The 26,210-nt window shown below is 42.3% G+C and overlaps 1 protein-coding gene across 1 annotated transcript; it reads right to left on the reverse strand.

The window, feature by feature from the left end:
- Positions 1–153: 153 nt before the first annotated feature.
- On the reverse strand, positions 154–24,837 carry LOC132834861 (protein unc-45 homolog A-like). The gene is made up of 20 exons (XM_060853957.1): positions 24,801–24,837; positions 23,615–23,773; positions 23,460–23,496; positions 22,772–22,947; positions 21,911–22,003; positions 20,850–21,017; positions 19,550–19,718; positions 19,095–19,265; positions 17,925–18,096; positions 17,036–17,336; positions 14,176–14,270; positions 12,614–12,755; positions 11,726–11,866; positions 10,700–10,827; positions 9,161–9,227; positions 8,091–8,204; positions 7,447–7,562; positions 5,645–5,762; positions 4,992–5,147; positions 154–3,099 (listed from the first exon to the last, which is right to left on the reverse strand). The coding sequence occupies exons 1-20, from the start codon at positions 24,810–24,812 to the stop codon at positions 2,827–2,829; spliced, it is 2,808 nt and encodes a 935-aa protein (XP_060709940.1). The 5' UTR covers positions 24,813–24,837; the 3' UTR covers positions 154–2,826.
- Between the last annotated feature and the right edge of the window lie 1,373 nt (positions 24,838–26,210).

Genomic DNA, 26,210 nt, shown 5'->3' on the forward strand with positions numbered 1-26,210 from the left:
TATGCCCATACAATTAGCCCAACAGGTTCATTTGGAAGTAGTTGCTCATGCTTTCAATTAAACCTGTTGGACTATAACCTGGTGTTATGTGATTTTTAACTTTGAACACCTCAGTCCAACACCAAATGATACAATTAGCTGCTGTAAAAAGATAAGTGACTTTATTGCTGATTATTTATATAACTAGAAGGAATGTACATGTAAGTGGTGCAATCTATTCCTTTGCACTTTACAGCCAACTAACAAGATTTGTAAAAAAAAAATCGACAGAGGATACAAACTCTGGTACAATATATAGAAATGTTGAATTGCACAATGCACAATGATCAAATTGAATCAGGATTACACGACACCCTTAGCCACAAGAACAGCTAAATATATGAATCCTTATTATTACTTTCAAATATTTTGCTTCCCAATGAATTTATTAATTTGGCAATATATACAATAGTGATTTTTAAATTGCTGTAAAAATTAATGAACAGAGGGGTCTTGAGGCTCTGTTGTCGTGTCCCTACCTGAATCAGGAGACCCAGAATCAGGTTCTAACTATGTAATAACATTCCTGAACAGGATGATTAGAAAATATCTAAAATCTAGTAAAACATGGATGTGACAGACCTCTTTATGTTCTTTAATCCTCTGACATAACCAAATTTGAGCTTTCCTGGAGATTAATTGCGTGTTGATACAATGTCAATAATCTGATTTACTTTGAACATGAAGTGAGGTCACTGAGCCTTTTCCTAAACTGATGTGCTAATAGAACTTTAACCCCTCAAATTATGTTATTGTTTAGATGCATTGACTGTAAACAGTTGACAGTCAGTGAAATCCCAACCATAATTGAACCTCGATAGTTTAAAGCTGAAAATGTGTTGCTGGAAGAGCGCAGCAGGTCAGGCAGCATCCAAGGAGCAGGAGAATCAACGTTTCAGGCATGAGCCCTTCTTCAGGAATGAGGAAAGTGTGCCAAGCAGGCTAAGATAAAAGGTAGGAAGGAGGGACTTGGGAGGGGCGTTGGAAATGCGATAGGTAGAAGGAGGTTAAGGTGAGGGGGGTGGGGCAAAGAGGTCAGGAAGAAGATTACAGGTTAGGAAGGTTGTGCTGCGTTCGTTGGGACTGAGTGTTTCCAGCAACACATTTTCAGCTCTGATCTCCAGCATCTGCAGTCCTCACTTTCTCCTTGATAGTTTAAAGTCCATCATACAAGCCAACCTTCCATCCATTGACTCCATCTATACCTTTTGTTGCATCAGGAAGGCAGACAACATAATCCAAGATCCATCTTATCCAAGTTGTACTCTCTTCCATCAGGCATAAGATACAAAAACTTAAACACATGTACCAACAGATTCAAGAAACTTCTTTCTCTCTGTTATCAGACTTCTGATGGTATGATCTGCCTGTACTACACACAAATTTTTTCCCTGTCCCTAGGTAGATGTGACAATAAAAAAAATCAAATCAATTAAAGTCAAACAAACAGCAGATGCTTAGGATTGAGTCTGCAGATTGGGTCCTTCCTCTTTTCCTGGAGAATAGTGTCTCCAAAATTAGTTGCCACTGATTGGGTAGCTAATGATCTCTCCACATCTTTAAAACGATTTCCATCAATTCCTCCCTGGAGTACAAACGATATCATCCTGAAGTATCTTTGGTGATGCTTGGTCGATGCGACGGGACGGGACGGGAATCATGCAAGGGAAAAAAAAATTAGCCTTGTTGATCCATCCACTGGGCTTGTGGGGACAAGTTGATGAACAAACTACTCTCATCTGTCAGTTTCACATGCCCCTCATTCTAAACATAAAAGACACTAGCCTGCAACTAACATAATCAACAACTCGCAGGCCAAGCTTTGAATATTTCTAGTTAATTAAACACAGGGCATCTGTACTGATGATACATTAATAAACAAAGATTGATGATGTGAAAAACAATGAATGTGCAAGGTGTAGAGTGTCGATGAAGCTCATTTTGATAATTAAACAGATTTATCATTTCATCACATACAGGGCAACTAGTTTATAGGAAGCTACTAAGTCTGCAATCACACTAAAAGATTAGTATTCATGTGGAGCAGCTTCTGTGGTGAAAATCAGATATTGACTCCCACCTAGATTCCAAAGCTGAATCATAATGTGAGTTTGTTCCACTAACTGTCTTACTGAACTCCTCAGTGGCAATGCAGATCAGATGTTCACATTGTGATTTGAAGTTCAAAGCCTGCATAATAAAATGCTACAAGCTAATCCAAGTTGAGAATGTGTAAAATGTGTAAAAGTGAATGCAGTAAATATTCAATGACCTAAACCAGTAACCTCAGAAATGTTCTGCTCAAAATATCCCGGCTTCCCCAGCCAGGCCAGAAGCAGATCAAGGTCAGGGTCTACAGTGGCCTCTGGGGTCCATTAGTTTGCTGGCTGTCACTGATCCCATCCACAAAATCAATGGGTGGTCACTGGGGCTACGATGAGAGGGTTCAGGTATCCAAAGAATGAGTAAAAGCTAGCATCTACAGCAGAGATGAGCACAAGGAAAAAATGATTAATATTCTGACCCATGAGCTTTTTTCCCCTGAAGGACTTTAACACTGAATTAAATTTCTTCATACCTAATTATATAATACAGGTGCAACATCCTGTTGGTACCTCTCACAACAAAGTAGTATAACTGAAAGAGCCAATAGATGCTGTATATAAAAACATTGTGCAGAGTGGTTTAACACCCAAAGATTAGCAATCAGCAGTGTATCACACAGTGGGAGTGTTTCTTGTCTGCAAGCTGGTTCACATGTCCCTGGAATGTCCTGTTTTGCTTTCACTAAGGGCTGGTCTCCTCCTCAGTGGGTTTTATTAGTCCATACTCCACTGCTTGAGAGAGACAATCCTGGGCAACAGCTGACACCTTGCATTTCTTTTCATCTCTCTCCCTGCTCAAAGCAGACAGGATTTCGAACATCTCTGTCTCCATCAGCAGGGCTGCAAGCTCCCTTTCAGCGTTCATTAAGTTGAGAGTGATGACGAGGCCTCGATGTTGCAGGTCGACATTTGAGCTCAGCACAAGTGCTTGAAGGATCTCCAACCAGTGGCTTGTCTGTTGCAGGTGGCAGAGGGGAGAGAGAGTAAAGCACAAGGATGTAACTTTCAGCTGCACTGCAAATTTGTGTCCAAAGGAACAGATGGGACAGAGCACAGTACCACGGCAATTAAGCTTCCTCAGATCATTCCTCATGAGTTTCACAGATGCCAGCTGCTCTCATGACTCTTCTCTGGATCACAGCCTAGACATCAAGGGTCAGCAAGCTATTTGACCATGGGAGCTAACATAGGCATCACCTCTTAAATCAAGAGGCTCTAGGTTCAAACCCCATTCCCACATTTGGATTCAGTGCCCTTCATGTGAGACATTAACCTACAGTTCTATCTTCTGAAAATGTCCCACTATACCATTTTATATCCAGGCCAATATTTATCCCTTAATCAATATCACTGACTGAGATTGTCTAGTTATATTCCCATTGACCTGAGTGGGCGCTTGGTGAGTCCTTCCTCAATGGACTATTTCAGCCTCTCAGGGTAGGTCATTTCATAATGACCAAGGGCAATGATTTATCCTCTCTCCTGTTCTGTCTAGGAGAAAGTGAGGTCTGCAGATGCTGGGGATCAGAGCTGAAAATGTGTTGCTGGAAAAGCGCAGCAGGTCAGGCAGCATCCAAGGAACAGGAGATTCGATGTTTCGGGCATAAGCCCTTCTTCAGGATTCCTGAAGGGCTTATTCCCGAAACGTCGAATCTCCTTGGATGCTGCCTGACCTGCTGCGCTTTTCCAGCAACACATTTTCAGCCCTGTTCTGTCTAGCCAAGGATAGGAGGCCAGTCAAAGCACCATAGTCAGGTGAGGTCAGCTGACTTTCCTCAACTAAGAATGAACCTGGGAACTACTTTCACTTTATACAAGAGGCTGCACATTTCACCACCATCACTGTTGACCATTGGTTTCTATAACTGTGGTTTCCTAAACCTCATCTTTAATCTCACAAAGGCCATCAATAGGACACTGCATTCTCTCTGGAAAGCCAGTGCCATCTGTACTGGCTTGGATTTCCACAGAAATAAAATATTCTCAGCAAAACTAAAAACTGAAATTTAAAACCCAAAACTCACGAGGAAAAATCATAAATTGTTGAATTCTCACTTCCCACACATGCATCAGTTGCCACTCACTATCAATTTGTGATAGTATTGGAAGAGCACAGATTCGATCACCAGATTCTCTTTTATTTAACTTTGCAAATAGTTCTCTTGAATTTTTTCGATCAACACTCGGTGTCCTCAGCTGCTTTCAGAAGGAAACCCTCCATTACCGAACATCATTGGTCCAACCTCCAGCCTTTGCTGTTAACAGCAGCTGGAGGGTGGTAGCAGGAGAACATTGAACATTACAGTGCAGTACAGGCCCTTCACCCCTCGATGTTGTGCCAACCTGTGGAACCAATCTGAAGCCCATCTAATCTACACTATTCCAATTTCATCTATATGTTTATCCAATGACCATTTAAATGCCCTTAAAGTTGAGGAGTCCACTACTGGTTGGAGGAATTAGAATTAGCACTTACACTAGTTCTCAGTTGGGAAGTGAATTAGCAACGATAGCCAGGGGTCCTGTTTTTGACCACTAACCAGAACCCCTTGCTGAAATGTGAGGTCAGGTGACAACAAGTTTAGGTTCTTTGTTGACACTCTCTGTCAAATATCTTGCTGACAGACAAAGTTCTAGGCTCAAAGGTGAAGAATGTCATTTGGGCAGAAGAGAGAAAGAGAGTGAGCACAAACATCTGCATCCCTGTACCCTCCGGAATAGACAGTAGCAGACTGTGAGCAGGACGGAAGATGCAAGGAGGTAAGGAATGAGTAAGATGGAGCGAAGGTGACTGTCAAAAACAGCAAATTGAAGGTACAGAGTGGAGCAGGATATGTGGTCACTCACCACCTGTGTCATTTTGGTACAGAGTTTTGGCTGCAGCGATGTTAAGAAGGCTACAGCACCCGCAGCTGCACACCTCAACTTCTCATCCTCTTCACCACTGTACAACACCAGCAGTTTCAGACGATCTGTCCCTTCAGCCAGGAACAGATTCTGGACCTGAACCAAGATCCAAACAAAAAAAAAGGTGAAGGCGTCTGAGAATTCGTTTTCTTTCCCAACAAACCAATAATCCAAAAGAACAGTTTTTTGGCTAGCTACTTTTTCCAAGGTATTTTCTCATTGCGAAACAGTTCTATCTGCAACAGAGGTCTTTGTGTGTCACCATGTGACGAATTCCAGGCAGAAGACACAGACTGTCAGCAAGGTACTCAACCCTCAGAAATCTGACCCTTCGCCCAAACACCGAGGGGTTCCCTCCATGGGTACTGGATAATCACCATGACAGGGCATCTGAGCTGGTTTTCTCGAACAGCTGCTGCCCCATGTGAGTTAGCAAAACAGCTGGGGATTGTATCTTGCTCTTCCTTAATGCGGTATGAAGCATACCATATTGGAAGTGCATCAACCCATAGTAGGAATTCTTAACAGCCACAAATCACAATGTGGGGATGTTTAAAGAAAGCAGTAATGCTCTACATGCAGCACTAACACACCTCCTCACTCAGGACCATGTTGCACATACATTCAGTAGCTGCCAATCGGATCATTTCGTGGTCTTCAAACATGTAGCTCTCAATCATTGGAATGGCTTTTTCCTTAATTATCTTCTGGCTAAAAGAAGTCAAGAGATTAATCAGTTAATGAATGCCAGCCTTGACCCAGCAAATAACACTCTCACCAGAGTTAGAAAGTTATTGAGACAAAACTCCCTCCAGGAATTTGGCTTCAAGTCTTGGCATCCACTGCAGTGTGTTTCTGAGGGACTGCTATCAGTTTAACCTTTGGGGAACTCATCTGAATGCAAAGTTTGATTTGTTCAATGTATTAAATATACATTTACTTGGAGTTTGACCACACTCAGCCATCTGAGGCTCCTCAGCACTGGTAGTTAAGAGAGACAAACGTGAAATGTTAAGTGTTTTTCATGATTTAAGGACATCCCCAAAAGCACTTTACAGCCGATTAAATGCTTCTGATGTGTGGTTACTTCACCACAGGAATAGATGCAAAGTAGAGCAAACACAAACAAAAAGCTTTGAAGGAAATAGCTTCCTTTCTACTCATTTAAACAAATTTATAATCGGATGAACAGCTTACAAGGGACACTGTAACAAAAATCACAAACAGTTAATAGGAACTGGTACAAGGTGAATGGAAATTCACTAAATTAAAATAACATTGTTCGGGGTGATGATCCCAGCCTGTGGTGCCCACCAATCTCTGAATGCCTCCACTGTGTCAGTGAACACCACATATTCCCTCTCAACACACACCCGAGTGTGGATGTAACCACGAGAAAGGGGCAGACAGTCAGGTACAAGGATCCCCTCTGCAACTTCTGCCTGGACCTATTAATGGTCACTTTGTCTCAGCCAAATAGCAGACCATGAGCAGACCTGTCCGTCCCTCACTACACAAAGCGCCCATAAATCAGGCGAGTGGGGCTGAAGTCCAATTGAAAATTTAGGAGTTCAATTAACTACAGAGGGCTGCAAATGAAAACATTCAACATTAATTTGAAAACCATTTCCTCCACCACAAAAACTACAAGTGACCTGGCACCCAGTGTAATGGCTTCACCTTTTGTTGTATGGGGCTGCAGTGTGCAGCACTCTCCATCCCAGGTGCCTAACAGAAAAAAAGGACTTCTTTGTGGAGGGTCTTGGGGGGGTAGAGAGGAATTTCCACCACCGGAGGGTAAAACATTACACCTGTATCCGAGCAGTGGTCAAAGGTGAGGAAGTGGACAGTATGCAGCAGCTGTTCATACAGGAAATGTCTCCATACTGTTCTGAAGAGCATGGGGGATGTATTTTCTCTGATATGACTCCATTTGCGGGGTGCTGCGCCACAGGAGAAGGTCCAGGGTGCAGGACCAATGTCAGGTTTCAAACAGACAGAGGTTAGTTCATCCAGGAGTCCACAGCAAGCTTGGGCCACTTCAATTTTCCATGTGGTGTCAGGGCCAAATACCTCAAGCATAAGGTTCTGGACATCTCATATTGAAATCGTACTGGATATTGACTAACATCCTCTCGGTCAGCAGTGCTGGTGAGGTCCAGCCCACTTGTTTCCTTTCTATGAGAAGACATCAAAGTAACCTGATTAAAGAGTGAGAGACTTGACAAACTGGGAAACGGTTTACCGTAGGTGAAGGAACTTTATCAACCAGTGGGCAAGAGCTTTGGAAACCATTACTAATGAAGTTGCTGACTTATTCATTTGTGTTTATCCAACTGAATCACTGGAGCAACCCTCCCACAACACAGTCTCATCCCTTCACTCAGTCACTTACCGTAGTCTCTCACTAATACCAGCCAAATTGGTTAATGCCATCAGCGACTCAAAGTTCTGCAACCCGGTACGGTCAAGATGCAAAAGGCCGACCAAAGGTCGGACTACTTCATAAATCTGAGGGCGTAAAGAGCAAAAGCAGAATATTTAATCACTTACCACCACTGTAACGCATCAACAATGTGCCACGCTTCCAACCTCAACAGCATGTTCCCTACTAGAACATTGTGGCATTTTTGAGATCAACCTTCCTTGGACTTTCTCAGCATGTACGAGTTGGACAGAGGGTCTGTTTCTGTGCTGTATATCTCTATGACTCTTTGAGGGAGGTAGTGATTAGGGACAGAACTGTGCTGTGGATCCTTGTTCAGTAGTAATCAGATTAAGACTATCCAAACCCATTTTACATAGAATCTTCACAATGTGCAGATAGAGAGGCATCCAGCTTCATACTCAGACCTGAATTTGATCCCAATTCCCATGTAGAAAAGCCATTATACCATCAATTTTTAAATGGATCAACATTGTACAAAATTTCTTACTGAATATTTAGAAACAGAAAATAAGACTCTTAAAAACTGTGCAATTAATGCAATATGAAAAAAAACAAAATCCTAAGACACTGCACAAATTCTCAGGACTCACCCTTTCTCCAGGGAAGGCAATCTCAGGGTTTGAGGTGATAGCTATCTTTGCCAAGGCCTGGGCTGCCTTGGTCTTACCAACTTCTGTGCCTTCTGATGCCAGAGGAATTAGAGCCTACAGGATAGGAAGTAGTGATAAGCCACATTGAATAAACATGTACATTCAAAGTCCAGTGATTCAAACCTGAAGCCAATCACGGCAATAGCTGCCAAATATAAAGGTACAGTCCCTCAAGGTATGCAATTCCAGAAACCAGTTGGTGAAAGATGGAACTGGAGCCAGTCTTTACACACACTTTTTAAAAAAAATCTATTTGCAGAGTATGAACAGCGACTAACTCAATAACCATTGTTTTAGTTTGTATCTATTTAGAAGAATTCAAACGAATCCTCAGTTTGTGCACACGAACAGCTCTTAACTGAATATAACGATATAATTTACAATAGGGACTTGTAAGTGAGACACAACTCTCATTCCTATATTGAGAAGTTGTTTCCCTTTGTTCTAAATGAAGAACAATAAATATAAGATGGTCATCGATAAATCCATTAATGAACTCAGGAGAAATCTCTCTACCCAGAGAGGGGTCAGGAAGAAGAAACTGTTATCATCACAAATAGTTGAGGTGAACAGTGTGACTGTTATTAACTAGGTGCTGTTTCAAACTGAAGAAGAAAGGAAAAGGAGAAGGGGATAAAATGAAGCAGGCAGGGAGGAGGCTATTGCAGGTATAAACATTGGCATGAACTAGTTGGGCAGAACTGCCTGCTTATGTGCTTTACATTCTATGGAAGTCTGTGTAGACGTGTGCTTGTTGAGAGTCAGTGGATCAAGTTGACTATAGGGTCTTCACTTCATGGTACATTGCCAAACAGAATGGAACTTGAGTGAAATATTATATTCTCATGTCAGAAAGTAATTTCAGAAGTGGAAAAACTGCTCTCTGACAACCTTGCTACCTTCTCTTTGTTATCTCCCATTCTTATCCCACAATGGCTACAGTTGGTTTATAAAAAGACAGGAATCACTGATATGGAGAAATCCCAAGGAGTTAACATGCTCATACTCACCTTCCCTCCACCCTGAGCTACTACAATTCCACGATCCTCTGGAGCCTCTACCAGAGCTAGGAATACACTGAAAAACAGAAAATGTTTGATGTTCTCAGTCGTACACTGTTTCCACTCTGTATTACAGGGCTGCTTAATAAAACAACAGCAAGAGTTTAGGGAAGATGATGGTACAAAGAACTATTAAGAACTAACGAACAAAAGAGAATTTAATCATTGCCCCTTGATATTCATGGCATTGCCATCAATGAATCCCTATTATTAACATCCTTGGGGTTACCATTGACCAGAAACTGAACTGGACCAACCATGGAAACAGTGGCTACAAATCCTGTAGCAAGAATCTGCTGCCTGACTCCCCAAAATCTGTCTACCACCTCCAAAGCACATGTCAGGAATGAGATGAAATACTCCCTACTTGCCTGGATGGGTGCAGCTCCAGCAATACTCAAAAGCTTGAAGCCATCCAGGATAAGCAGCCCGTCTAACTGGCACAACACTCTCAAACATCCACTCTCTCCACCACTGACATTTGGCAGCAGCAGTATGTACCATCTACAAGATGTACTGCAGAAATTCACCAAGGTTCCTTAGACTGCACCTTCCAAACCCACGATCACTAGAAGGGCATGTCGCAGATACATGAGAACACAACCACCTCCAAGTGAGCAATAAAAACCAGGCTGATGAGCAAAGCCAGAAAACAATGGTGGAGTTTTATTGTGTTACACAAGTATTCAATTGTAGCAATCTCTCAAAGTGTGGCGAGGTCAGCTGTCCTCCAAGAGACTGGAGTACTTCAGTGAATTACCAAGGGAATTCTGCACAGTTGAAGATGCCATCTTTTGTTGAGAATTGGAGCCTCATACCAGAGCCTTCTGTATTGTGCTGAAGGAGCATTGTTTTCCCTTCATTCTTCCATGGGATGTGGATATCACTGACAAGGCCAGAATACATTGTCCATCATTAATTGCCCTTGAGTTGACTCGGTCATTTCAGAGGCCACTTAAGAATTAACCACATTTTGTCGACCCAGAGGCGCTTATACACCAGACAGGGTAAGGACAGCAGATTTCCTTCCCTGACATTAGTGAACTAGATGGGTTTTTACAGCAGCAAGTGGTGATTTCATAGTTACCATCATGGAAACCAGCTTTCAATTTCAGACAGGTTAATTCAATTTAAATTCCACCAGTTGCTGTGGTGGGATTTGAACCCGCATCACCCCAGCATAAGCCTGGGCATCTGGATTGCTAACATTCCCACCACATCACCATTTCTCCCAAGTTAAAGAGGCCACCCTTTTGACAAAGGCCCCTTCTGCTTGTTACTGTGTTTGACAAGTTGTTCCATGACACTCCATGAGAAGGAGGAAATCCATCTGGTATCCTCACTCAAACAGCTTGTAATTTGGTAAATTGCTGTATACAATATAACTGCTATTTTTGCCCACAAAATAACAGATCATTGCATTTAATAAATCACTATCTGTGAAAGTCTTCCTAGTCAGCCATTGTTCAACTATTGCCACACACATACCGCGCAATCATCTCTTTGCAGGAATCTGTCAGGGCTGGACTCTCCTTCTTTGTCATACAAACTAATGCCGACACCACCCCAGCCTTCAGGAGTTTTCCAATCCGTTTCCCCACGTATTTGAGTTTATCCTGCAATTCAGAAAATGTCAGTTTAGCACCAAATCAGTTTTCTTAGTCAATCGTATTTTTAAAATACACGCATAATGGCTAGATCAATCACCGTCCAAAGAATTATGGAATGGGCTGGAAAAAAAATGTCCTCAGCTTCAGACATGGGTACAATGTGAAACTCTTTGCCAGCAATCACTGACATGGACTAAAATCAAGAAGCACTTCATTGCAATGATGGTCACTTGGAACTTTCTCCTTGGTGTGAAGGGATAGGGAATAAAAATGGTAGATAGAATTCAGGAGCAAATTGTAAGTTGTACAACAAGGCTGAGTGATTAAGTGGCATCTGCTTGGTACTACAATTTTAATTTTTATAAAAGAATTTATACAATTGTTTGAAAAAAAGGAATATTAAAGTGTACAACAAATCAGATTACAAAAGTTGGGATTTTAAAGGTTTTTGGGAATGCGACTAAAATGAATGAAATGTAAAGAAAATCCAGCAACATGGATTTGCTGGACAAAAAAGGACCTGCTTCTGCATGAGTTCTTTCTGGGTTGGCTTCACAGCCCTGCTGTCTCCTCAGTACTAAAGGACTGTTCCTCACAGCTGGACCAACAATAAAAGTCAACAGGCTGCTTCAAGCTGGTAAAGGAAGGTCACAGCTAAATGCAATGAGATTTTGTTCTCCCAACATCCTCACAGATGCAATCATCACAAGAGTCAGTGGATCAAGAACTGAACCATTTGCGATTATTTCCCCACCTTGTTCCAACTAACATTAAGGACCATTAAAAATTTCCCTGCAAACTCAGCAGAGAGTGGGGGAATAAATTGTAGATTTGTATGGCTTACAGGCAGAACAAGAGTTACAAGTGTAATTTCCATTAAATATAGATAGCACTTGTACTGTACCTTGGGATGCTCCTCTGGCACATGCTGTTTGGCGTATTTAGCCAGTTCTAGAAGTTGTGGATCAGGAGTCTCCTTATCGTAGCTGTTCGTGCAGTTCACAAGGGTGGAGGCAACTGCAAAGAGAGCAGTTTTATCTTCTGACTGGAAAAGAATAAAAGCATGAGATTATTGTACACAAAGCAGCAAGAGTGGAAGAACCGTAGACACTGATCATCTCGTGACAAACTATTTTTATCACAAACAACTCAGATAGATCATTAACAAAGATGATGTATTAACCAAATTTCCGCTCGCAACTGAAGTTCCAATATCTGACCCAGATGTTTTCATTTGAGCTGAGGCATCCTGTTTGATTGTGGAGATTATCAGAGCTGATTTCAATCATGTCCTAATTTCATACACATACATTCACACAGACACCAATCAGGAGGGGGCTCACCATAGTTCTCAGGGCTAAAGGGATCAAATGGTATGGGGTGAAAGTGGGAACAGAGTACTTCAAGATGATCAACCATAATCATATTGACTAACAGAGTGGATCAAAGGTCTACTCTGTTTATTTTTCATATGTTTCTATGAAAGGCTGGCCATCATTCATATGCGCAATCCCACAGGGTTAAGAGATTAACAGCAATCTTTACTAATGCCCTGATTAATAATTCAGCACAGAATAGGGATCAAACAGGATAGTGCCGTCATTGGCAGACGTGCACTCTATCTTGGTATAATTGCACAGAAAAGCAAGCATGTGAAGGCCACACAATAGATTAACATCTGCTCCAACAATTCAAAGGAAATATCTAGTGGCTGGCCAGCAAACAGGTAAGATCAGCAAACATGCAAAGGACATGCTTTTCCCTCTTATTGCTAATTTTTTTCAATGTTTACCTTTGCCAGTTCAAACACAGCCTGTACTGCGGCTTGGTCATCCACAAACTCCTCCTTCACGTCAGCATCGAAGGTCAGATAGGCCAATCCCTCCACTGCCCAACGCCGAGTGCTGCACTGATTTGAGTTGTTACATAACCACCTAGCAAGAGAGTGGACCAGCAATTTGATCAGAAGCAGTCTTGATATATTATCCATCACCTTACACCATCTCCTCAATTAGTTCAGTCCACAGACTGTCACTGTACTAGCAATTAATTCAGCAGCACTTTCAGTCCCTGTCACTTTCCTCTCCTGGACTGTTCTTATATTGTTCCTGTTTGGGAACCACTACCTTTTTTTGTTCACTGGCTAGACCAACATTTATTGCCCATCCCTAATTACCCAGAGGGCAGTTAAGAGTCAATCACATTGCTGTGGGTCTGGAGTCACATGTAAGCCACCACAGGTAAGAATGGCAGTTTCCTTTCCTTCGTGAACCAGATGAGTTTTTCCAACAATTGGCAATGGAATCATGGTCGTCATTAGACTCCCAATTCCAGATTTTTTATTGAACTCAGTTTCTACCTTCTGCCGTGACAGGATTTGAACCCAGGTTCCCAGAACATTACCTAGATCTCTAGATTAGTATTTCAGCAATAACATCACTAGGCCATCATCTTCTGATTTAACAACTGTAATAGTCAAAATAAACTAGCAAGATCAATGGAAGAGCGTGGAGCTCATACAGAACTTAAATTATTAAATATTCTATCAAGGTAGCCCTAGAAAAGATGCTTCTACTCGTTGGGAAGATGTGAGCTAGGGGACATAAATCCAAATGAAGTTTCAGGAGAAACATCTTTACCCACAGTCTGGTGAGAAGTTGGATCTCACTCCCACAGGGAGTAGCTGAGGTGAATAGTACAGATGCATTTAAGAGGAAGCTCAACAAACATGTGGGAAAGGAATGGAAATATACGCTGATAGGGCGAGATGAAGGAGGGCTGAAGGAAGCTCAGACATGCACCAGCTAGATCCAAATGTGCCCATTCTGACCTGTAGCTGTGTGTAATACTACGTGTAATCTTTTTGAAGTTAATGTGTTAGGGCTCTTGTGGTACTGAGGTAGTGTCCCTCCTACCTTTGAGTCCCACCTGCTCCTGGAGTGTGTAATAACATCCCTGAGCAGGTTGATGAGAATATATCTGAAATCAAACTACTGTGAGGATGTAACCCAATGATTACAAATGCACAACTATAAAAAATGCAACAAAGGATCATTGCTGACTAGTAGACCCACAAATCCAACTCCAGATGGTTGTTCAAGTATGATAAACAAACTTCTTTCATTAGCAATCTCAGTGTGGATAGTGTAGAAATTATAAAAAAAAGCTACACTGATCTAGCAGGAAATGCTTTTCTGAAGAACGTTGTTCACAGAGCAAAGGGAGCATTCTAAAATAGGAAGTTCTATTCCTTAGCATTCCTAATACTCAATAAACATGAATAATATTTAATTAAAAAATCAGACCTATTGAAAACTTGTGATTCTTCTGTCACAACATCAGAACGCAGCTCACCTGCGACATTGCTTTGCCAGCTTGCAAGTCGAACCTTCAGCAAACTGTTTCATGCTGTAGTCCGTCCCACCAGCAGATCCCACCTTGCACAGACCCTGAAAGGGGAAACAGATTGAGGGATGAGATTACATTGACATTGGCTGGACCTCCATAACTGAAAATTAGGGCAGTAAGCTTGTACAGCCTACTCAAGAGGTAGAGCTGGAATCAAATTGTCCTGTGTAAGAAAACTCAATAAAATTTATAACAGTTCCTTTAATAATCAGATAGCTCAAAACAAAAATAAAGGAGAATCCAAAGGTGTTTACTAAGTGTATTAGGGGTGAGAGGATCACCAAGGTAAGAGTTCGCCATTTGAGATAAAAGTGGCAGTGTGTGTGTGGAATCAGAAGACGTTGAAGTTTTGAATAAGTACTTTTGCATCTGTATTCAATACAAAGAGACAATGCAGGTATAGAAATTCATGGAGTGACAACTGAGAGAAACTTAGACAAAATAGCATTAAGGGAGTATTGGTAGTACTGATTTTAGCAGGCTTAAAATGGGATAAATCCCTGGGCCCAGTTGAGATATATCTCAGACGACTACAAAAAGCTAGGGAGGAAACTGGAAGGCCTTGACATTCATTTTCACATTCGCTGTGGCCTCAGGAGAGGCACCGAGAACAGCTAATGTGGTACCATCATTCAAGAAAGGTGGCAGAGCTGAACCAGGGAGTTTTGGGCCAGTGAGTCTAACATCAGTGATTGGGAAATTATTAGATCAAATTCTCATGGACAGAATTAATCTCCACTTGGAAAGACAAGGATGGCTTTCTCAAGGGGAGATCATGTCTAAAAAAAAAACCAATGAATTTTTGAGCAGTTGATGTAGTCTGCACAAATTTCAATAAACTTTTGACAAGATCTTGCATAGGATACTGATCAAAAAGGAAAATAAAAACCATGGGATGGGAGAGGGGCAATTTGGTAAATTGGATACAGAATTGGCTTAATGGCAGGAAGCAGAGAGTGATGGTCAAAGGCTGTTTTTGTGACTGGAAGCCTGTTGCCAGTACCATGCCACAGGGTTCAATGCCAGGTCCCTTCCTGTTTGTAGTGCACATTCATGATCTAGACATAAATAATACAGGAGTAAAAAATGAGGTCTGCAGATGCTGGAGATCACAGCTGCAAATGTGTTGCTGGTCAAAGCACAGCAGGTTAGGCAGCATCTCAGGAATAGAGAATTCGACGTTTCGAGCATAAGCCCTTCATCAGGGGAGGTATGATCAGTAAGATCAAACAAAAATTGGTGGCATGCTAAATAGTGAGAAGGAATGCCTTGGAATCCAGGATGATATACACAGAGTTTTCAGATGGGCAGAACAATGACAGATGGAGTTTAATCTTGAAAAGAATCAGGTGATGCATTTTGTGAGGACTTACACAGTAAAGGGAATACATATTGAATGGTAGGACCCCGGGAGTTACTGAGGAATAAAAGGAATTTGGTGTGTAGTTCTATTGATCCTCGAAGACAACAGGGCAAGTGGATTGGGTGGCATATGAGATATTTGCCTTCATGAATGATAGTGTTGAATACAGAGGAAAAGAGGTTAAGGTGGAGTAGTTTAAGACAATAGTTCAGCCACAGCTGGAATACTGCGAGCAGTTCCAGTGACTATACTAGATGAAGAACGGGGTTGCACTGGAGAGGGAGCATAGGAGCTTTATCAGGATGTTACATCAGGTAGTGCTGCAGCTACACAGAGACTAGGTAAGCTAGGGGTGTGCATGCGTGTGTGTGTGCGTGCGTGCGTCTGTGCATGTGCTTGTATATAGCAAGGACACCTGATTGAGGTGTACAAAGACAGGCACAGATAGGGTAATTAGGAAGGAACTTTTCCCCTCAGTGGAGGAATTAATAACCAGGGGTCATCAAGAGGGAGGAAGTTTAGAAGGGATTTAAGGTAATTTCTTTCATGCAGAGGGTAGTAGGAATCTGGAACTCACTCTTTCAAAGGGTGCTAGAGGCAAGAACCATCACAGCATTTTTAGATGGAATACTTGAAACACTATGGCATACAGGGGCACAGTCAGACACGACAGGCTGAACAGCCTCTTTCCCTGTTGCAATACCTGATGATTATGACTCAAAGGAAAGATTTCAGGACCCAGACAAAGCCTTAAGGTCCCTCAACATTTTTAATAAATATTAATGTCTCACAGCGCCTGAGACCCGGGTTCAGTTCCCGACTCAGGCGACCGACTGTGTGGAGTTTGCACGTTCTCCCCGTGTCTGCGTGGGTTTCCTCCGGGTGCTCCGGTTTCCTCCCACAGTCCAAAAATGTGCGGGTCAGGTGAATTGGCCATGCTAAATTGCCCGTAGTGTTAGGTAAAGGGGTAAATATAGGGGAATGGGTGGGTAGCGCTTCGGCGGGTCGGTGTGGACTTGTTGGGCCGAAGGGCCTGTTTCCACACTGTAAGTAATCTAATCTAATCTAATTCCAACCACACCTGCCCCTCTACCTATTCCTGGTGATACTGACTCAGTGGAGAAAAATGTACAAAAGGCATTATGGACTACATCTGGTACCTCACAAGTGTCACCAGTGGGGGCTTTGACAACTCCTAATCCAAGGCACTGAGACACCTTCCCCGCCAAATTGGCAAAGAATAGTTAACTTATCAGAGACTTTTGGGACTGGTTTAATCACCACTGCCTGTAAGAAGCAGGGCAGCATGGTATAAAGGCAAAAATATATTTTTAATCTCGACTCCTCCAGCTCCAGGAAAGAGGAAATGAAATGAGAGGAGATACTTGGCTGTCCATAAGACTTGCATAGTTTGTAGAACCTGATGAAACCGTTGTGACCTACCACCAGAGCTCGGATTTTGATTTGATCACTTTCGTTCTTCTTGTAGATGTCCTTTAGAAGTGTCACCCCGTTCGCTGTGATGAATGAAGCCCGTTTCGATTTGCCTGCAGCATGAATGAGAGCTTCCACAGCCACCAGTTGGTCAATCTCCCGCTCAGAGCTGCACAATGCTATCATGCACTCCAAGATCCCACTCATCTCCAGTACTCGATTACCAACGTCTGAGGGCCCCTGTAGTAGGGTGGACACAGTCTGGATGGCCTGCAGCTTTCCATCCAGTCCTGAAGACTCAAAGCGGTCCCTATGCAGAAGAAAACTTCAGCTGCAATTTTTAAAAAGCATCTATATTGTTCCTTAATCCCTGCTTTAATCCAAGTCAGCACCTCTTGCATGGAACCACATAAGGAGATATTACAGGAAACCAAAAGATCGATTTCAAAGATAGGTTCAAAGGAAATTCTTAAAGGAGAGGGAAATAGAGATCTGAAGTAGTTTAGGAAGGGAATTTCAGAGTATTGGTTGTAGGTAGCAGAAAGCACAGCCATGAAATGTAAAGTGTTTAAAATTAGGGATGCTTGAGAGAACAGTGTCAAGAGCGTGTGGATCTTGGAAGGTTGTAGTGCTGGTGAGGTTACAGAGATGAGGGGTGTGAGGACACGGAGAGGTTCAAACATTGAAACAAGTTTTCACTGTAAGGCCGGAGCCTTAGCATCAGACACGTTTCTCTTCCACATGTCACCGGTTGCGTACCAGAACAATGGCTGATTCTTCCCTGTGAACTGGGCCAAGAAATACTATTACTGTACATATATCACAACTAAAATTAGCTAACTCAGCACAAACCAGAAACCTGTAACCTGGATTTTGTCATTCATGCGCAACTTCCTACCTGACATAGTCCTCACAGAGTTTGTTAAAGGCCTCTCGCTCTGCGTCACATTTGAGGTCATCGTAAAGTTTGGTCAGCAGTACTGACACGCTCATCCGACCACTATCCGTTATCGACAGGCTGTTGGGAATTTCTGAAACTGTGCCAGCCACTTCAAGAATCTTCCTCATGCCTGATCAGTGCAGAGAAAAGACAGTCATACATGGTGCTATGGTGAGATAAATAGGGATGGGAGGAATCCCATCCACACGATCTGTTGACCTGTGCTGAAAATTCCACATCTCTCTATATTCTTGAATGAGACAGCAGCTGCTGTGAACACAAAGTACATTAGAACACCCCCATCCCACAAAACCCCCTTTGCTCTAGTTCTGAATACCACCTTCCACCACAATATAACCATATTTTTGTTTTATGTCTACAGTAGAAGAGGTGGCTCCACAACCTGCCAATGGGCTCAGATAAGTAGACCCTCAAAACTCAGGTAGCCCAATCGTGTGCTGATGAATGGTCACTTATCTGAAATATTAACTATTTCTCTCTCCATAGATGCTGCTGGACCTAAGCTCATTTCGTACACCCTGCCTTTATTTATTTGTATCCTGTGGAGTTGGAGGTTTCCACAAAGCTCCTCTTAACATTGTTGCTGCACAAATATATCCTAAATCAGAATGGTGTGAGTGTCCGTAGCTCAGCCAATCTACAAAGGAACAGCAGGAGCTGCATAATATTTGTTTCCAATCAGCCTCACGAAGAGTGGTTCTCTTTCTGAATCAATAATTCACAGACTCAGACCAACATTTTGAGAGTTTGAGAGCCCAGGAGTTCAAACGTAATCACAGCAGCTAGGAAAATTAGAATCAGTTAACTAAATAAGTTTAGAGTAGTAAGCCACTATCAGTGATTGTGACCATGTAACTAGTAGATTGTCATAAAAATCTATTTAGTTTGCCAATGCAATTTGAAAAAGAATCTTGCTGTCTGAGCAAGAGCACTTTCAGCCACTTCCAGCATGACCTGCATCGCACACACTGACTGACAGAGTGACTGGTCTGGTCATATTCATGTTCCATGTGGCAGGTCCACACTCAGTGAATGCATATGGGAAAAGAAGCAGCTTTTTCCCTAACACACACAAAAAGCACTGGCTCCCTCAGTTTTACACCTTACCCTGGTCAATTACCCAAATGGTCATGGCGTTGTTGGGATCACGCAAGGATTTCCGGGGAACATGCTTAATCAGGAGGTTTACAGAATTGTCTCGGCCATGAGTGGACACCTGTGGCTGAACCAACATCTCCAACAGCTGGTGAATCATCATCTTCAATTCCTTCAAAGGTTCTAAAGATAAATTAATAATTGTTAGTTATTTGAACACAAGGTCTAATTAATGCTTCATAAGCTGAGAGAACTCTTCAAGAAATATTCAAACTTTTGTAGCCCACGTAGCTGCCAATGCTCCACAAGGTATCACCAATCCAAAACATTTTTGAGAGCTGCCTTTCTGAAAGGCAATACTAGTTATCTAAACTAAAACAGAACTTTAACTGCAGAAAACCGACAGTAACATTGAAGCTAATGTTATGAAGAATGGGAAATCATTTCCGCACAGAGATATCACTCACCGAGAACCACCGCCTCCTCTTTTCCTCGAATATCACTTTTTATTCCCCCTTTCAATGAATCGAACATGCTTTGCAGAACATTGCATGCGGCTAGGGAAACCTGCTCCTGGTCACTGCCCATCACGCGACAGAACCTGTCCATTCCTATTGTGTGCAAAATCACTGTCACCTGCAAATAGGAATCAAAGCTAAACATAACAAAGGCATTATATAATACAAGCTTTTTCCACACCAAAATAAATAGATCCAGCTTAAACTGAATAAACTTCTGATGACAGACAAGTGTCAATTGCTACACATTTCATATAGCACTGAATAAAAATTTACAATGGGAGCAAATACAAATACAAAATTATACTAAACATATTTTACAATGCTGCCATTTCTTACCTGGAGATTCTACTTTTCGTGATTAAATTTGGTTTGAAACCTATGAAGTACCGTGGGACATGTGACTAGACAAAGGCCTGGTAGAGATTGTGGTATAATGGTCACTGGACTAGCAATCCAGAGGCCCAGGCTAAATGCTCTGGGGACATGGCTATAAATCACAACATGGCACTTGGGGAATTTATATTCAATTTATAAAATCTATAATGGAAAACTAGCCTCAGTAATGGTGATCATGTAAGCAATCAACTACAGTAAGATCTTACCCAGTTTGCTGATGCTCTTTCGGGAAGGAAATCTGCCAGCCTTACCTGCTGTCCTTACCTGACACACATGAGACTCCAGAGCCACAGCCACGTGGGTGATTCTCAAGTGCCCTCTGCAATGGTCGAGTAAACCACTCAATTCAAGGCCAATTAGGGATAAGAGAAAAAATGCAGGCTTTGCTTGTGACACCCATACCCCAAAAGACTAAATTTTAAAAAGGCACTACATAGGGTCATATAGATCTACAGCACACAAAGGGCCCTTCAGCCCAACATGTCCACACCAGTCAAAACCAACCACCCAATATTTTAATGCCATTTGCCAGCACTTTAGCTATTGCCCTGGTTCTATATAAGTAAAACTTGCACAATTTTTTCATCATACTTCTGTATCACATTTTCCACTTCAATTTTGCAATGACAACTGTCAAGTTGGAGTGTCTGGTCACTGCGTAGCTTTATAGCATAGAAACATAGTGAATTTACTGCACAGAAGGAAGTCACTGAGCTCATCATGACTCCAAGCCAACCAATCGATTCTGTTTCCAGTTTGGACCTCTGTAAGTGCGCTTCACGGACAATTATTATCCAAAAAGAATGCAAGTGAGATTGTTTTAGTCCTAATTTTTCTGCACCTGACTGACCCGGGATTGATGGCCTGAACACAGTCCCACTAGAGTCCGGAGTGAAGCCAGCACAATGTCTGTATTCCCAGTGTCCAACATCTTCTGGAGAAGATGCACTCCATCGCTGCGAAAAATCCTTTCAGCCCCTGCATCTTCCCGAGCAAGAACAATCAGATTCTGAACAGCCTAAAGGGGAAATAAAATATTTAAAACAGGTATCTTATTGGAATAAGAAGACATATGAATTCTCAGTTTCAAATTTCTTTGAAAGTTTAAATTCCAGCTATAGCCCAATGGGCAGCACGGTTATCTCGGAATCAAGAGGTTATCAGGTGAAACCTTTTGCTGGAACCTGACCACTTAAGTCCCAGTACTGAAGGAGTGTTGCACTGTCAGAGAAGCTCTCTCTCAGATACAGTTGTTCAACTTCCTTTCTTAAAGGGTTTTCTTTTAAGATTTCTATATATATCATTCATGGCTTCTCATCTCAACTATTGATAACTTCTTACTCTTTGGAGGGTAGGTGCGGACTTGTTGGGCCTGTTTCCACACCGAAAATCCAAAGAGTAACCCATCCAGACCCAATTCCCTCTGACTAATGCACCTGACACATGGGCAATTTAGCATGGTCAATCCACCTCACTGGCACATCTTTGGATTGTAGGAGGAAACTGGAATGGATACAGGGACTCGAACCCGGATCCCTAGTGCTGTGAGACTGCAGTCCTAATCACTGAGCCACTATGCTGCCTCAGCAAAATAAGCTACAGTATCATTCCAGTTTTTTTTGCTATCTAGCAGGAATTTCAGACAACATGACTGAAAGCTAACTCTCCAATTATTTAACTGATACTATGCAGCTTCCCTCCAGAGGCAACCTGTATACATAAGTATAAAAATCTATAATTACACTATTAGCTGTTACTCCATTGTTCAAGGTGAATGCAGAACAAAACATTACAGACTCAGTGTTGTGCTGCACCTCAAACCCAAGGCAACTTCCCTAACCCAGATGCTTTTCGCCTGCAGCACATACATGCCACTATCTCTAATGAGAATACTTTTAGGAAAACCGAGACCTTTTGTTTTTTGTCAGAATCTTTCTCACTAGGATCCAAGAGGATGTTAAACATCTGCTCCACTCGGGCATCTGTAGAAGACTGTTGTTGAACCTTGAACAGAGATAAAGACACAACACAATTAGAACGTTACATTGGGAATATAAAGAACACATCAACAAATTCAACTTCAGCAGCAATGATGCAAACCTAGGTGATATTTAGCATCTTTCATTAATGGTAAAACTTCAAATTAATTTAGGGTTTTTTTTAAGTTTACATTTCAAGTTTAATCAACACATTTCTTGTGAACAACCCGAAGAACTCTCTCCAAACACAGCCTAAGTTTGGAATGACTGACTCCAGAATTGTATACTTTACACACCGTGTTTTAGTTTACTGAAGCTTAGAAAAAGACCAGAATGAACGAATGGGAATGTTGCTTTGACAAAATAAAATAATCAGTATGAAAAAGCTGAAGTTAATTTTTATACCATACAATACTAACAATATTTTTAAATTTTTCTGTTTATTCTGTGAACATTGCTGACTGGGCCAGCATTTGTTGCCAGGGCCATTTCAGCGTACAGTTAAGAGTCAACCACATTGCCATGATGGGATTCGATCGCACGTCCCAGAGCATTAGGCTTGATCGCTGGAGTACAAGTCCAGTGATAATATCACTGCACCAACCCCTCCCCAGAGACATGCTAAATCAGAATTGAAAAAGGCAACACAGAAGCATATCTTCACTATCATTTCTTACAGTTCCCTCCTCTACCAATCTGGCCCTTCTAACTTCTGGTTTTGCTTGCCCTCCTACTACCTTTTCCCACCAACCAATCTGTCTCTCTTCGCCTGACCCACCCACACACACTTTACCTTCTCCTGGATCTTTGTTGCAATTTGCCGCAGTGATTCCTGAAACACTTTGTTCTTTGGTTCCAGAACAGCACATCTCTGGATATCAGCAAACGCCTGATCCAGTCTCCCCAGTTCCTGCAGAGCCTGGCTCCTACGGAACAGGGCTTTCACATCCTTCCCATCTGATTCGATTACTGAGAACAAAAGAACAATCACCGCTTTGGAGCAAACATTCGTGAGGGTCATTGTAAATTTACACAGAAATTTAATTAATTTAAACAGGTGGAATCCACAGCCCAGAGCGGCACAAGAGAGAAATGAGGAACAAAATAATTTGGATAGATGTTTAATGAACTAACAAAGTTCACCACGTAGTCTTTTCTGATTCAATACTTTGCTCTCATGTTTTAAGTAAAAAATGAGGTCTGCAGATGCTGGAGATCACAGCTGAAAATGTGTTGCTGGTCAAAGCACAGCAGGTCAGGCAGCATCTCAGGAATAGGGAATTCGACGTTTCGAGCACCAGCAACACATTTTCAGCTCTCATGTTTTAAACTGATTACATCAAAAACAGGTCACTCACAAAAAATATTCAGACAATCCCAAATTAAAACACTCTGGAACAGCATGTGCACATAACCAAGTAAACATAGCATCACCAAGCAGTGGTAATTTGTACACAAAACATACATTTCTTAGCACCTACCTTTTGAGGCATCTGCTTCAGCCTTTGAGTACTCCTCCTAATGAGTAATGGAAAAAAAACAAAATTCAGACATGGGAACTGTCAACTACAATGGCACAATTCATATTTTTTCAAAAGGTCACCTGTGAACATTTGTGTAGTTTGGTTTTACTCACCAATTTAAGGTAGCAGGCTGCTCTATTGCGATAAAGGATCATGCCCTCTGACAAGTTCTGGGATAGGTCAATTGCCTGTGTATAGCAGGATAAGGCTTTCTCATAGTCTCCCAATTTAAAATACTTGTTGCCATCCTCCCGCAACAATGCCACACTAGCCTGCAACAAGAAGTTGATAAGTTATACAGGTCACATCCAATATCATATGGGCATCCATGGGAACTGTGGCTCTGACTTCACATGAGATTGGTAAAATAGTCAAAGAGGTCAAAAATTTGCAGGGTCAGAGCACCTTACACGGTTGGAAGCGAGGCACATAATTGCAGCATTGTAGGAGGAGATTTACCTGCCCTCAGATGTTTGATGGGGACAGTGTCGAGGGAGCTTTAATGTGTATCTAACCCCCTTGCTGTCCCTGTCCTGGAAGTGTTTGATGGGGACAGTGTAGAGAGAGCTTTACTCTGTATCTAACCTCATGCTGTCCCTGTCCTGGGAGTGTTTGATGGGGGACAGTGTAGAGGGAGCTTTACTCTGTATCTAACCCCGTGCTGTCCCTGTCCCTGGGAGTGTTTGATGGGGGACAGTGTAGAGAGAGCTTTACTCTGTATCTAACCCCGTACTGTCCCTGTCCCTGGGAGTGTTTGATGGGGACAGTGTAGAGGAGCTTTACTCTGTATCTAACCACATGCTGTCCCTGTCCCTGGGAGTGTTTGATGGGGGACAGTGTAGAGGGAGCTTTACTCTCTATCTAACCCAGTCCTGGGGAGTGTTTGATGGGGGACAGTGTATAGGGAGCTTTACTCTGTATCTAACCCCGTGCTGTCCCTGTCCCTGGGGAGTGTTTGATGGGGACAGTGTAGAGGGAGCTTTACTCTGTATCTAACCCAGTGTTGTCCCTGTCCTGGGGAGTGTTTGATGGGGAACAGTGTAGAGGGAGCTTTACTCTGTATCTAACCCCGTGCTGTCCCTGTCCCTGGGGAGTGTTTGATGGGGGACAGTGTAGAGGGAGCTTTACTCTGTATCTAACCCCGTGTGTTTGATGGGGGGGGGGGCTCTGGTGTATCTGAAGCTATATCTTGACTCAGGGATTGATGATGTTCGGGAATTCCGAGAGTTCAGGGAAGTTTCCGAGTTCGAGCCCTTCATGTTGCCACCCCCCACCCCGAGCCGCCCACAGGCCTCTCACCGTCTCCGCCATCTTCTCTCCTGTTGCCCTGGTGACTGTGCCCGGTCAGCGTCGCAGGTTGATTACGTCATTGGGCGTTCCCCCACTACCTGTCTGTCAAAGGAGGGGGCGTGGCTCAGGGTGGTCTTGCTGGATAATGTATTTGAATGAATGAGATTTTGCAAACTCTTTATCCACAGTGATGTTCTTTCGGAATAGTTACAGTCATTAAAATAAAAACCTGCAGGAAGTTTCTATTGAAAGTGTCCAGTCTTTATCTCAATATTGATTGTTAATTTATAAAGGCCAGAGTCAAATCCCTCAGGCTGAAAGTATTTCAATGCAATGTAGCTGCAATCAGCGTGCTATTGGAATAGAGCATCCTAAAGTGCTGTACTTAAACCAATTCATATGCGTTGTTTTTTTAAATAATAAACTTTCAATTTGTTATGCCTGTGCAAACTTTATTATTGAAGCTCAGTTTTGCAAACAATACAGATTCTGAAGAAGCTGAGGCTGAGGGGTGACTTTTTAGAGGTTTATAAAAGCATGAGGGGCATGGATAGGGTAAATGCACAAGATCTTTTCCCTGGAAAAAAAACCTAAAGGGCATAGATTTAAGGTGAGAGGGGAAAGATTTAAAAGGGATCTAGGGGGCAACTTTTTCACGCAGAGGGCATGTATGGAATGAGCTGCCAGAGGAAGTGGTGGAAACTGGTATAATTACAACATTTAAAAGGCATCTGGAATGGTATATGAGCAGGAAGGGTTTAGAGGAATATGGTGGAAGTGAGTGCTGCAGATGCTGGAGATTAAAGTCAATATTGGAAAAAGCACAGCAGGTCAGGCAGCATCCGCAGAGCAGGAAAATCGACATTTTGGGCAAAATCCCTTCATCAGGAATATGGGTCAAATGCTGCCAAATGGAACTGGATTAGTTTAGGATCTCTGGACAAGTTGGACCAAAGGTCTGTTTCCATGCTGGACAGCTCTATGATTCTATGGCTAAGTCATTTCTGGACTCTAAGCGTTAACTCTGTTTCTGTCTCCGCAGACCTGCTGCATTGATCCAGCGATTTCGATTTTTGTGTGTTTCAGATCTCAAGCAACAGCAATTCTTTGTTTATTCTTCAAAAAATATGATTGCATAATATGTTGTCTTTTCACTGTCACACAGCAATCAGTGGGGCTCCTCTGTGGTATGCACATCTGCTGGGATAAGGAATCTGGATTTTATGAATTGTCTTTATTTTTGCAAGTTTTTTTCTGTCCTTTAGAACAATGACTCTTCACTGGACTGCACTTCAATGGATTCTGGACACTTTGTATATACAGCAATGCCAAGTCTCAGACAAACATTCTGTCTGCAAGTGGACCTCTCCTGTATTCTACTCCACAAAGCTTAAATCCCTCGGGTATAAACAATTCCCC

This window comes from Hemiscyllium ocellatum, chromosome 42 (assembly GCF_020745735.1).
Source record: "Hemiscyllium ocellatum isolate sHemOce1 chromosome 42, sHemOce1.pat.X.cur, whole genome shotgun sequence".
Classification (NCBI taxonomy): Eukaryota; Metazoa; Chordata; class Chondrichthyes; order Orectolobiformes; family Hemiscylliidae; genus Hemiscyllium; species Hemiscyllium ocellatum.

Bases quoted from the DNA above. Each gene is read 5' to 3' on its own strand.
- LOC132834861 (XM_060853957.1), bottom strand. The intron at 22,004-22,771 runs GTAAAGTGTGTG...TCTCTGTTCAAG, and splicing joins CAACAAAGATCCAGGAGAAG to GTTCAACAACAGTCTTCTAC. The intron at 3,100-4,991 runs GTGAGTGACCAC...CACCTGCAACAG, and splicing joins GTACCAAAATGACACAGGTG to ACAAGCCACTGGTTGGAGAT.